General features: G+C 32.4%; 1 protein-coding gene across 1 annotated transcript; it reads left to right on the top strand.

The window, feature by feature from the left end:
• The first annotated feature begins 255 nt into the window (after window positions 1-255).
• LOC106783293 (NKG2-A/NKG2-B type II integral membrane protein) lies at window positions 256-12,852 on the top strand. Its single transcript, XM_014740734.3, has 6 exons — window positions 256-460; window positions 970-1,068; window positions 1,574-1,627; window positions 2,147-2,298; window positions 10,866-10,969; window positions 11,201-12,852. The coding sequence occupies exons 1-6, from the start codon at window positions 391-393 to the stop codon at window positions 11,319-11,321; spliced, it is 600 nt and encodes a 199-aa protein (XP_014596220.1). The 5' UTR covers window positions 256-390; the 3' UTR covers window positions 11,322-12,852.
• The last annotated feature ends 1,693 nt before the right edge of the window (window positions 12,853-14,545 follow it).

The raw sequence follows: 14,545 nt of genomic DNA, 5'->3' as shown, positions 1-14,545 counted from the left end.
TTTTTTTTCCCAATGCAGCATTTTAATTTTAACAGTTATTCTAATACTGTTAAAGTGTTTCTGTGGAATCCGACTTTAAATTAATAAGGATATTATTATGCATCAACTTCTTTATTCCTCTCTAATTTATTGCTCTTCATTACTCGAACCAAGAATATTGTGTCAAATATAGTATATCATTTTAAAAACTATCTGAGCAACCCTATCATGAAACACTTATGTAAACCCTAAGGAAATTAGAACGAGACTTTTACATTGTTCAACTGCAGAATGAGTACTATTACTCACCCCACACTCATTTGACGATACTAGAGATCTCGTCATTGTATACATCATCTATTAACTAAAGTTATCATTGAGGACAGCCTTTGTCATTAGTCAGCTGCAGAGATGGATAACCAAAGAGAAAACTGTTCAGAACTGAAACCGGTTATGGACTCAAGGAGATATCAAATGAAAGGTAAGAACACTAAGATCCATTTCAGTAACTGAACAGGAAATAACTTATGTGGAATTAAACCTTCAAAATGTTTCTAGGATCTTCAAGAGAAAGACAAGAATGACCACTACAAAGGTAAAACATTTGATAGACACACAGTATAACTGTTCTAGGATGTGCAGCTGGGGTGCAGAGGTTTGGGAAAAGGGTAGAGAATAAGCTCAGGTAGTTTTTATTTGTGAGGATCAGAGCTTGAAGCAGGAACACAATATTCTAAGATGAAATCTGAGGACTAATTTTTTTCAAGCATTGTTGTAATTTGTAGTCTTTGACCAACAATTCCTGGAGGATTACATTTGCTGAAAATGCTGTAGAATATTCTGAAAGAAAGATTACAATGGTAGATATGGGTTTTGGATCCAAGTTTTCTGTATGTGATCCCCTGTGAATGTGGGTTCTCTTGTATGTAAACTGTCTAAACAAATGCCTCCCTCTCTCCTTTCTCAGTGTTTTGATTTCTCTCCCTGTAGATTTACCACCATCTCCAGAGAAGCTAATTGCTGGGATCTTGGGAATCATCTGCCTTGTCTTAATGTACACTGTAGTACAAATGATACTCTTTAGTCACTGTAAGTAAATTTTGAAAAATTATACGAAGATTTTTCACTTTATTGATGGTCAGTGCCTCTATCCATTTCATAATATTGTGATATAGAATTCTCATTTTAATGTATGCATTTAGACTAAGTGTAGAATGAATATTCTGAATTTGTCAAATTATAAATAACAGGATGGTTGCAGAGAGTATTATACATAAATATATATATATATATCTGATTTCTTAACTCAAAGACATGCTTTAGGAGACTGAACAACCTTATTGAGAAACGTAAATTAATTCTTGAGATTGGTTAAACCAAGTAATGCAAAAGATGGTGAAGTTGGTCCTTTAGGATTTTGAAATATTTTTCCCCCAATCTTCGTTACTTCATTAGTTTTTTGGTAAAGTCATATTTTTCCAGATTATTCTAATTCTAAACAATACATCAATTTCAAGGTAAGAAACTAAAATTATTATGAGTTATTTAGATCAATCAATATTAATTTTTGTAATAATTACTTTAATATTTCTAGCTACTGTAATCTTGGAGCGGAATAATTCATCCCTGATAACAAGGAGCCAGAAAGGTATACAATAATTTTCAAAGTTCTGATATTAGTATAGTTTTTATTTTGTCTCTATCTTACGCTAGTGAAGAGTGATAATAGATTTTTTGGGGACAGTGAATTGTCAGGTAACAAATATTCATAAAAATGATGAGAGTAGAGTATTCCTTCTTATGCAACAATATGAAGATATATTCATTTAAAATCACAATACCCATTGTTTTAGATTGGCCTAAATTTTCTACTGATAAGAGATAACACTACTACTCTAAAAAGTGGTTTTGTTTATTGAATTTCAGGACATATGTAGAGTGAATATTTTTGTGCATTTACTTTTTATGAGCATATAAATTAGGGGATGAGAGGCTGACCCTTCTCTGTACGTGTGTGTATGAGTGTGATCTGTTTTATATATACAAGCCTGTGAGTTTGAATAGGTGTTATGTACATATATGTTTCTACCTATGGAAATATGTAAGTTAATTTTCATTTATTAAAATTCAAATTGTTTTTAGATAATAATTCATAACCTTTCTTCAGCACATCATTGTCGTCGTTGTCCAGAGGAGTGGTTAACCTATTCCAACAATTGCTATTTCATTAGTATTGAAAGAAAAGCATGGAATGAGAGTCTGATGGCCTGTACTTCTAAGAACTCTAATCTGCTTTATATAGATAATGAAGAAGAAATGGTAAGGTTGTTAATGTTTTTAACATTTTATTAAAAGCAAATTTCAGTTAATGTGGTATTTGTAGGTCATCCATAACTTTGTACATATTTGTAGTTTTTATTTTAAAGTCCGTTACTATTCCATAGTTGGACTTAATAATATTTTACTTATATGTTTATATCACTAATGTGCATTTAATAATTTCCAGGTCTCACTTTTCATAGAAAAGCTGTTTTGAAAAATGCCTTTTGTTCTAAAATAAATTTTACTGTTCAATTTTACCATACATCAAGGAAACTCAACATATCACAATTGTTCAGGTTGATTACAAAGTGAATAGAACCATGTAATTACAAATAAGGTCATGAAATAGATGTCCAGACCTCCAGCAGCCCCACCCCTGAGTACTGTCATCACTTCTCTTCCCTCCTCACTTAGCCACTATTCTGATTTTTAATATTATAAATTATCGTTGCTTATTTTTAAACTTTATATAAATGGGACATTCAGTATACATTTTTATATGTGTCTCCTTTTACTCCCACATGATATATAGCAATTCATTCATATTATTACATTTATCTTAGTTCATTAATTTTCACTTCTGTATTATGTTATATTAATGTGACATTTTTAATCTATTCTGCCGAGATAGAAATTTAGTTGCTTTTTAATATCTAGCTATTATAAATGCCTATATAATGAAAATCCTCGTGTATGTATTTTCCCATGTATATTGTTTTTGTAATTTATGTATTATATACAAATGAATCAGATATAATAAACTATATTATAGAATATAAATATACTTACAATAATATAATAATAATTTACAAATACACTTACATTATTTAATTGTATTTCTGTATAGTTATAATATATTATCCTCTGCACCATAGTGAAATTGCAGGGTCATAAATATATGTATATGTCAAATTTATTAAATTATTTCCAAATTTTTCTAGTTTGTTGTGTAAATACACATTTTACTCAATGGTCCCTTGATCCAAAAACTTAGTACTCTCAGAAATTCATATTGTAAGTTCTGATTGTTATATAATTATCTTGATCACTTTAAAAAGCATTTTCCTGAGAACTGTTAAATTCAACACATTTTTCTGGACTCTTAATCACTAGGATAGTCTCTTTTGTGAGAATGAGAAGTGCCTGTTCGTGTCTCTTGCCCATTTCTCCTATGTGGTGTCCATCTTTTTCCTTCTTAGAACTTCTTGTTATACTTTGGATATGAGCTCTTTTTTGATTTTATGAGATGTAAATAGCTTTTTTGACTCTGTGACTTACAGTTTTACCCTCATATTGGAGTCTTTTAATGGCCAGAATTTTTTTAACGTTATAAAATATTATTCCTGGGAAGAATAGGGAAAAGTAGTATCCACTCCTCTTTTCAGAACAGGAAGTCTGATCTGTACCAGTTTTAATTTGAATTTTCCTGAGACTAATAGTGTTGAACATGTTTTCATGTATTTATTTATTTGCAATCCATGTATCTTTTTTGGTGAAGTATCTATTGAAATATTTTCTTTTTTGGTTTGTATTTTGAGAGTTCTTTATGTGTCCTTGTTCAAATCTTTTATCAGATATCTGGTTTGCAAATATTTTCTCCAAGTTTACTACTTGAAATCTCCACCTAACCCAAGGTTGTGTAGGTTTTTCTAATATATCTTTTTGAAGTTTTGTTGTTTACACTTTAGTTTATGACCGCTTTTCAGCTTATTTTTGTATATAGTGTGAGGTATGAATAAAATTATTATTTATTTTTTATTTTGCATATCAACAGCCAATTGTTTCTGCAACATTTGTTGAAAAGACTTTAATTTCCTCATTGAATAATTTTGCATCTTTGTTGAAGTCTGCTTTCTATAAATGTGTGGGTATAGTATCGCAATTTCTAACTTCTTTCATTAATCTAGTTATCTGTTTTTATGCCAAATCCATACTTTAAATGCTGTGCTTTTTTTTTTTACAGTAGGTGTATATTAGTTCTTCTTTTTAAAAGCCATCTTGTCTATTCTAAATCTTGCATGATGTTTCCTTTTTTATTCCTATCTTTCTAAAAGATTCTATTGCTTCTTCTCAATGCAAGTATGAATGTCAATTTTATTAAATGCCTTCTGTAACAAAGTAATCATATTTTTTCTTCTTTATTCTGTTAATGTATTGGATTAATTTTATGGAATTTCAAATGTAAATCCAACCTAATACTGCCTCAATAAATCCACTTATGTCATAGTCTGTTATTTTTATATATTGCTGGAATTCTTAATAACTATGTATAATTGCTGCTGGTATGTAATTTCCTTTTTTGTGTGTGATATGCCCATCAAAATGCATGTACCACACACATTTTATTAGCCTCATTCATCTTCGTGGATGTGTTTTCACTCTTCTCTACCCTACAAGAGATTTTGTAGTATTAGAATTATATTTCTCATTGTAAATATTGCTTACATCAACATTGAATTGATCTGCAACTGAGTGTGGAAATTTTTTTGATATTTATAGATAAAATTCTATTAGAAGTTGTAAGACAATTCTGGTATCTTTATTTCTTTTTGTTTTAGTTTTCACAAGCTGTATTTGTTAGGATTTTTTCCATTTTATGTTTATTTTAAGATGTGTTTACATATTTTTATAACATTCTCTTAGGATAGTGGTATTGAGTATAATATACATACAAATGGATGCGCTTGTTATATATACCAACAGACTGCAGAATTTTCATCAAGTGTAACTATAATCTAGAATGAGAAAATGAGTTTTGCAAGCACTAAAAAATGACCCCCTCCTGTTCTTTTCTGCAAAAAATAATAATTTATAGATATGGAATCATGTAGTATATATTCTTTATTTTTGGCATTTTCAGGAAAGCTAAACTTGTGAGATTCACCCATATTTTTGCACGAAATTGTAGATGGTCCATACCTCCTTGGTGCCATTGTCTAATTATACTATAATGCACTTATCCATTCTATTGCTGATGCTCAAGGGTATTTTGAACATTGTTGCATTTGGAGCTACCATGAGTTATTCTACTGTACAGATTTCAGCGTAAACTTTTGACTAAAAATATATTTATCATTTCTTCCTTCTATAACTTTAATTGACTCTTCCTTTTATAGCTTCTTGAGAGGGAAGCTTCTCAGATCATTCATTTTAGAATGTTCTTCCTTTTGAACATGAGACAGAGATATGAATTGTCTCTAAGTACTACTTTAGTTCCAACCTAAAATTTTTATATATTCTCATTTTATTATCATTCATATCTGTGCCCATCTTCTAACATCTGTGCCAATCTTCCTCTATTTTGTATATGGGATGCTGCCACAGCATGGCTTGATGAGTGGTGTGTAGGTCCACACCTGGGACCCGAATCTGGGAATCCCCAAGCCACCAAAGCAGAGTGCACGAACTTAACCACTATGCCACCAGGCCAGCCCCATCACCTATTTCTGCCTTTGAATCTGAAGTCTGTTTGTTATAGAAAACATATAGATGGATCTTACTTTTTTATTCAGTATGACAATTTCTATCTTTTGATTGGAATGTTTATTCATTCACATTTAATGTAATTATTGGTATAGTTGGATTTAGGTCTGCTGTTTTATTATTTATTCTATGTTTATATCTCTTGTTCTTTCTTCCACCTTTCCTGACATCTTTTGTGTTAAATACATATTATTTTAGTGTTCCAATTTAATTCCTTTATTGATAGTTTGACTATATTTTTTTAATTATTTTCCTAGTAGTTGCTGAGGATGTTACAATTATATCTTTAACTGTTCACCATCTACTCAAGTTAATTCTGACTAAATTCCAGTAAAATATAGAAACTTAGCATCAACATAGCTCCATTTTGTCTCTGCCTCCTTTGTTATCTTACGATTGCTTCTAACAGTGCTGTACTGAAGCCAGCTAGCACAGGTTTGTGAACACTAATTATACACATCCTTTCTAGCACTGCATTCATTATTTCACATTCGTCAGTTGAAATGAACCATTCTAGGTGTCTTTGCAAGACAGAAATCTACAAATGTTAAAAAATAAGGTTTTACTCCCCTCACCCAAAGGCATCCACTTACCAGCACAAAGTATCACCCATATATGTTATAGACCCAATCATACAGTATTATAATGATTACTTTAAATAATCTTATTTTTAGAAGAAATTCAGAGAAGAAAACACACATACACAAAAACCCTTATTTACCCACATATTTACCATTTCTGCTACTCTTCATCCCTTCTTATGGATATGAGTTATCCTCCAGTATCATTTACTTTTAGCCCGAAGAATATTTTTGGAGGGCAGGTCAGTTAACAAGAAAATCTGTTTTGTGTATGCTGTAAGATCCTATTTCATCTTCTTTATTGAAGGATTCTTTTGCTGAATTTAGAATTCTTGTTTGACAAAGCTTTTTTTTTCTTTGCAGTACATTCAGCTCTTTGAGTATGTCATTCCCCGCCTTCTATTCTTCATTGCTTCTAATGAGAACGCATCTGCTAATTGTATTGTTATTTTCTTATATGTAATGGATGGTTTTTCTCTTGCTGATTTTAAGATTACCTCTTTCATGTTTTTTTTGCTTTTTATTTTATTTTTCAAATTTTGTAGTAAAAAAAGAACACATAACATAAAATTTACCTTACGACCCATTTAAAAAAAATAACTATATTTTCTAAGAGCAGTTTTAGGTTTCCAACTAAGTTGAGACAAGGTACAGAGATTTCCCATACACTCCTACTGTCTACACATGCATAGCTTCTCCCATTATCAATATCTCCCACCAGAGTGGTACATATGCTACAATTGATGTACCTATGTTGATACATTTTTATCACCCAAAGATTGTAATATACATTAAGGTTGACTCTTGGTGGTGTACATTTCATGAGTTTGAACAAAAATATAATGACATGTATGCACCATTATAGAATTATAGAGAATACTTTCACTGCCCTAAAAATCCTCTTTGCTCTACCTATTAATTGTTCCCTTCCCTCTAACCCTGATAATCACTGATCTTTTTACTGTCTCCATGCTATTGCCTTTTTTAGAATGTCATAAAGTTTACTCATACAATATCTTTCATGTTATCCATTACATTTTAACTATATCATACATCTTAACCATTTTTAAGTGTACCGTTTATCATTGTTGACTATATTTGCCTTGCTGTGCAACAGTTCTCTAGAACTTTTTCTCCTCATAAAACTGAAACTCTGTACACATTGACCAATAATTCCCCTTGGTCCACTAAACCCCCAACCCTTAGCAGTAACCATTCTACTTTCTGTTTCCTTGAGTTTGTCTACTTTAGACACCTCATATTATTGGAATCATTTGGATTTTTTTGTGACTGGCTTATTTCACTTAGCTTAATAGCCTGGAGTTTCATCCATGTTGTATTATGTGACTAGATTTCCTTCTTTTTAAGGCTGAATAATATTGCATTATATATATATATATACTATATTTTCTTCATCCATTCATCCATCAGTGGAAATTTGGTTGCTTGTACATCTTGGTTATGGTGAATAATTCTGCAATGAACATAAGTGTGCAAATATCTCTTTGAGATCTTGCTTTTGATTCCTTTGGATATATTTTCACTTGTGGGATTGCTGATTCATATGGTAATTCTATTTTTAATTTTTTGAGAATATTCCATGCTGTTTTCCATAATGGCTGACCAATTTACATTCCTACCAACAGTATACAAAGGTTCTTTTTTCTCCACATTCTCCTCAGTACTTGTTATTTTCTGAGTTTTTTATAGTAGCTGTCCTAATGGGTATAAGGTGATATTTAATTGTGGTTTTGATTTTCATTTCTCTAGTAATTAATGATATTGAGCATATTTTCATGTTTGGTCATTTGCACATCTTCTTTGGAAAATTCTCTGAATTTGCCCAATTTATAATTGGGTTATTTGGTTTTAAATTGCTGCACTACAGAGGTTCCTTATATATTTTGGATATTAACTCCTTATCAGATATGATGTTTAAATATTTTCTCCTATTCTGGACCTTGTCTTTTCACTCGTGATTGTGTCCTGTGATGCAGAGTGTTTCAGTTTGATGTAGTCCCATTTGTCTACTTTTACTTTTGTTGCCTGTGCTTTTATTGTGCATCCAAGAAATCATTGCCAAATACAGTGTCATTACCTTTCCCAGCATGTTTTCTTCCAGGAATTTTAGGTCTTATGTTTAGGTCTTTAATCCATTTTGAGTTACCTTTTGTATATGGTGTAATGTAAACTTCCAGCTTCATTATTTTGCATGAAAATAGTCAGCTTTCCCAGCACCATTTATGGAACATGCTGTCCTTTCTCCATTGAATGTTCTTGACACCCTTGTAGAAAATCATTAGACCTTAGAAAATCATTATAAATGGGTTTATTTCTGGATATATTGTTGAGTTGTTGTTTCTGTGAGGGAATGAGGGCCTGCGGCTTCCTGTTCCTCGATCTTGCTAATGTCACCCCCCTCCAATGTGGAATAGTTTTCAGGAAAATGTGGATTTTGTGTGAGGTAATTTGACCTATGTGTTGCTAGAGGTGGGAAATATCTCACTCATTCTCTGATTGGCACATTGACTGAAGTCATAACAATCCTGCCTGTTCCCTCAAGATTACTTCTTTGTCTTTGTCTTCAAATGTTCTTCATTCATTTGATTGTGCTGTCTTGAGATGTGGATTTCAATATGCTGAGTCTATTAGTATTTGCTGAGCCCTTTGGGTCTATAAATATTTTTAAATTCAAAATTAAGAAGTTATTCATTCATTGTCTTATAATTATTTTTCTGTCCTTTTCTGTCTTTCTTCTTCTTCTCAGTCTATATTTACACCCATATGGGTTTTCTTAATACTGTTTCAAAAGTCTCTGAACTGTGTTAATTCTTCTCAGTCACCTTCTGGGATGAATAATTTCTATTACTCGATCCTCAATTTCATCAGTTCTTTTTTCTGCATCTCAAATTTTCTGTAGAATCAATTTAGTGAATTGTTCATTTCAGGTAATGTATTTTTCAACTAAGCATTTCTGTTTGGTCCATTTATAGTTTGTATTTCTCTATTGACATTTCCTACTGGTTTTGTCACTGCCATCGTATTTTCATATAATTATTTGAACACAATTTTCTTTATAATTTACGTGTATTTATAATAATTCCTCTATATATTTTTTCTAATAAATCTAACATTTTATCCCAGTGAAGGATTCCATTGTCTGATTTTTTCCCTGAGTATGTCAAACAATTTTTAGTTTATTTGCATGCTTTCTATGTTTTAAGTAGACATTTTTGATAATATACTGTAGTAAACATGGATTCTGCTTCAGTTTCCTTATATTTGTTATTATTATTATTATCATAATCATATTTGGTGAGGAAGATTGTCCCTGAGCTAACATCTATTCCAATCTTCCTCTACTTTGTATGTGGGGCCGTGCCACAGCATGACTTGATGAGTGATGTGTAAGTCTGCACCCGGGATCTGAACCCACAAACCCCATGCTGCCGAAGTGGAGCACATGAACTTAACAGTTATTCCACTGGGCCAGTCCCACCTTACACTTATTACTTTTTGTAACTTGCATAAACTTTTGCTGCAGCATCTTCTCTAAAGTGTGCCTGTGATATTTCTGCTCAGTTTTTAAAAATTCTTACTGTTTATTTTTACTTTTTAGCCTGACTTCTTAGGGATTGCCCTTGTGATTGCATAGCTTAGTTGTGAAACAATGATTTTTCAATGGGCTTTATTCAAATGCTGTAAGTCAGTAGAGCTTCCATCTTCTACCATTTGGGGTGTGTGTGTGTCTGTTTTGGAGAATGCTCAAAACTTTGAAATCAGATCTCAAGTCTCCCTTCGTTTTTACCTTTTACTAGTATCATTTTTGTCTCTTCTACACATCTACACATTTTTTCCATCATCCAAGAATGCGTAGATCTAATGTCATTTCTTTCATCGTAGTCTTGGTTTCAGTACCTTCCCATTATATACAGCTGGCACTGTGCTTGACACAAAGGAGATCACAACCTTGGACTAAAAAAGGATGGTTTTCCTCATTAATTACCTAGGAAGTTTGACACATTGAACTGAAATACTAGTGGGCTATTTAGTGACCCATTCCCATCTGCTAATCAAGTCTGCCCCGTATCAGCAACATCGTTGATTTCTTTCAGCCTTATCCATATTGTACAAATTGCAATTCTTCTTGCTCTCTGGGCTGGGCTGGGCAGGAGGGCAGATGTGGGAGCAGTCCTAGGCAAGAAGATTAGAAGTTGGCTCCATTTTTACTTGAATCTCTAGTCAGTTTTCCAATAATAAATACTTCACAAATTATCGTTAACCTTCGATCAGTTTTCAGAGCCCTGAAACTGTCATTGTTTCAATGTGCCCTCTTCATTTAGTCATAATACATTTTTATAATGTATCCCGTGTGTAACGTTATATTGTAAATTGAAAGACTCTATAAAATAAGAAAGAATTAACTTCATTTGTTGTTACCAAATCCTAATTAGTATAAAAGTTTTTAATTGACTTCTAGTAAAATGTCTTTTCTCATAGAATTTTTTGAACTCCTTGAGTGTTTTTTCATGGATTGGACTCTCCCAAAGAACCAATAATAATTCATGGGTGTGGTCAAATGGCTCAACTTTCTCTTCCAAACTGTAAGTTTCTTGAAAACTCATATTTTACCTTGAAGGAATTAATCTTAGAAAGAAAAAAAGAAATACACAAGTAATTATATAAACACAATTATTTAAGTGTTTCCACAGAAAAATATATGGGAAATATTCAGATTTAGCTATGGGGCTATTGGTCTAAATGTGTTGTTTATTGATTAAAATAGAAAGTTATAGATTACCAATATTAATGATGTATTATTCTTTGTATTTCAGGTTCCCAATATCTTTAGATAGGGACAATAACTGTACATATTTGAATTATCAGAAAAACACACTTTCTTCTGCATCATGTTTGGAAATAAGAATGTATGTTTGTAAGCACCAGGCAGTTTAGCTTACCTAAATTTGATATACTGCTCTTTCACCATCAATAAGGAGCATATTTGTAGTTTCTTCAAAAGCCATAAATTATTTTCTTAGAATTATTTAAGATACTATATTTTAGAGCAGGTTTGGGTTCATAGCAAAATTAAGAGGAAGGTACAGAGATTTCCCTTATCCCTCCTGGCCCCACACATACATAGCCTCCCCCATTATCAACATCACTGACCAGAGTGGACAGTTGTTACCAAGGATGAATCCACATTAATGCATCAAAATCACCTAAAGTCCATAGTTTGCCTGAGGCTTCACTTTTGGATTTGTAGAATTATTTTTAAATCTTTGTGTATATTAATTTTTAAAATATATACCCAGGTACATATTATCAATTTCTTAAGCTTTTGCAATTTATTAAAATAAATCATGTATAAATTGCAAATAATAACATCAAGAACTGTTATTTCTATCTTCAGTAAGTTGAGTAATTCCACTCATATTTTCAAATTAATTGATTTATTCTACCTTACCTGAGGGTGCAAGGTAAGGTGTATAAGTCACAGTCAAGGAGACAGAAATCAAAGGAAGATTTATGTAAATAATTATTTACTATTTGTAAGAAATTACCTACTAAGAGAGGATAAAAGAAAATTACAAAGAATACCTTCAGGTTAAAGGAGAGCACCCAAGGAAGGAGTCACTTTGCAGCCAGATCTATTCCCTGAGGATGGGTTTTAGACATCACTGAAGACGTTGTGGCTGCAGGCAACTTCATGGCAGACACGTTCACTGGAGCGCCCTGGAACAGAGTAGTTCCTCAGTCAGCAGGCTGAAATTGGTGAGGATGGATCTCAGTCTGTGACAGGCAAGCAAGATGACCTCCTTGCCAGATTGTCAGCAGGCAGAGACTGGAGGGCAGGGAATTATGAATGGGACTGGACACAAAAACTTGCTGGAGAGTGAATATCACAGGACTTCCTGCGTGCATGCAGCTGGCAACCACACTGTAGTAGCCAAAGTAGAGAAAATTCCATGAAACCATGAAGAAGAGCTGTTTCTCCTGCAGTGCCTGTCCAGTGCCTTTTACTGACAAAACTTAACATCACGCGAGCTGACAAGGGAGAAGAGTTTATAAGATATACTCTATTATCTCAAAAAAGGGCAATGAAGGATAGATTTGGAGCTGAGTTTAATAAATTAATTGGCCCTCAAGGTTACTACGCAACAACCGCAAGCTTGCTGTATAAGAGCCATTTGGATCTGCCCAACTTCCTCAGAGAATGGAACCAACATCTATCTTCTGAATCTGTTTTAGTATAGCATTCTCAATGATAGATTCATATTTTTGGTGGAAACTGGTATTTTCATTGGATAATAATAGTGTTCCTTGATTTTTTAATGTTTTCTTTTCCTCTACTGGATTTCAGATATTTTGGAAGGTATCTTGTTTTATTGAATTTTCTATCTCCCACCTTCTGTCAACGTTTATTACCATGCTTAGAAAAATAGTTTGAGGAAAAAAATAAAATGTTAAATAATTTTAAAAATCAAAAGTGTAAAAATATTTGTGGGGCTCAGACAAATATTCATTGAGAGAACTCAGAATAAACTTTAGTTATTTGACAATATTCAGACACAATTCCGCCATCATTCAATTACAAGAGGGAGAGATCCTATACATGATGATCATTTGCAAAATAAATTAACATTTCATATACATTTATCTCTTTGAATATGGACATTTTCTTTAGTTCTCTATATTTATTCCCATATTCATATTGAGAAAATATATAAATGTTAAAAATTAATATTATTCAATATGTAAATTGTAGCTATATGTAATTGCTAAAGTTGTGTTATAAACAAAGCAAGATGGCATTGACACTTAAAAATAATCATTTATTTCTCATTCTCCCATTTATCTTTTGGCTGGGTTTCAGTTGATGTAGGCTAGGTATACATGGGCTAACCTCCAGACCACAGATTCAGCTCAGATCCTTTTTATATATATTATTCTCAGAACAATGGGCTACCTTGTACATGATCTTCTATGGCAGAGATTAGTAGCTTTCAGGGGGCCAAGCAGAAATGTACTTCTTTATGCCTGGGTTCAGAACTCATAAGCCATCACTTTCCCACTCACATTGTCTTGTCAAAACAAGTCACAGGGCCAAACCTATCATTAATTCTCTACAAAATATACTCTTCTCATAGTGGTCAGAAGGAGAAAATGTAAGTTCACTGAAAAATAATCTAATGTACCATAACAGCTATGAGGACGTTTTTCCCATTATATTTTGTGAAATGTTTTTTTGTGAAAGGAAAATATTGGGAAATAGAAAAAATGTTAATATTTTCTTAACTTCTCATCTATGTTTTTGTTTCCTTTGTGCCAAAAGTTATTATGAGATAATTTTGTATAGTGGTAATAATTGTCATGTAGATACTTTCACCAGGGTCTTGGATAAATGCACATATGGGGAGCAAGCAGTATGGTATAAATTTCAAGGACATGGGCAATCAAGCCGGATGAGTGAGCATAAATTCTAATACAGCACATTCGCCCTGTGGTAAAAAGGACTGTTTTGTTCATGTCCAAGCTTGTGTGCCAAAGTTACTAATCTGAATATTTTGTTTACTGGTAATTAATGTTATGGATAAAATAAGACATTAACATTTAAAAAGTGTTGTTCTGCTCTACATTTTATGAGTCTCCTCCATTAATTACAACCATTATTTCTTTGTGGTTCCTCCCAAGACAACACGCAAAAATTTACATTTTCTTCCCCCAAAGACTGAATTGGGTAATGACCACACACTAATTGAATGAATCCAATGTTTTTCTCTACCTAAGGTTTATATTTTCCTTTTCTATTTCACTTTTTGTTCCAAACTACATATGTTAATGTTATCTAAGATTCCCTATCAAAGATTCTGGAATAAAATTCATAAACAACATTTGGTTACCACAGTAGCAAAATGCATAAATATCTACCAATAATAAAATGCCAGCAACAAATAGTGCGTCAAATTTTAGTAAGTACTATAGAGATCATGAGGTCCTCAGACATAAAACAACTGAAGATGTTTTCAAACTAAAGAAAAAAACACTTAAATCCAAAGGAATTTGAGCTTCTGTTTCTGGTATGTCTAAGCAAGCTGTTGAGGGACCCTACCACTGATAACAATTATAACCTCTGGACAAAGCACACACATGCATACACACATCAACCTGGAGGT

This window comes from Equus caballus, chromosome 6 (genome assembly GCF_041296265.1).
Source record: "Equus caballus isolate H_3958 breed thoroughbred chromosome 6, TB-T2T, whole genome shotgun sequence".
NCBI lineage: Eukaryota > Metazoa > Chordata > Mammalia > Perissodactyla > Equidae > Equus > Equus caballus.
This window is presented reverse-complemented; position numbering and strand designations above follow the sequence as displayed.

Excerpts from the sequence above, each read along its gene's own strand:
- LOC106783293 (XM_014740734.3), top strand. The coding sequence starts at position 391 with ATGGATAACCAAAGAGAAAACTGTTCAGAACTGAAACCGGTTATGGAC. Across the intron at positions 1,628-2,146 it reads GATAACAAGGAGCCAGAAAG|CACATCATTGTCGTCGTTGT; the intron begins GTATACAATAAT and ends ACCTTTCTTCAG. Across the intron at positions 10,970-11,200 it reads TCAACTTTCTCTTCCAAACT|GTTCCCAATATCTTTAGATA; the intron begins GTAAGTTTCTTG and ends TTTGTATTTCAG.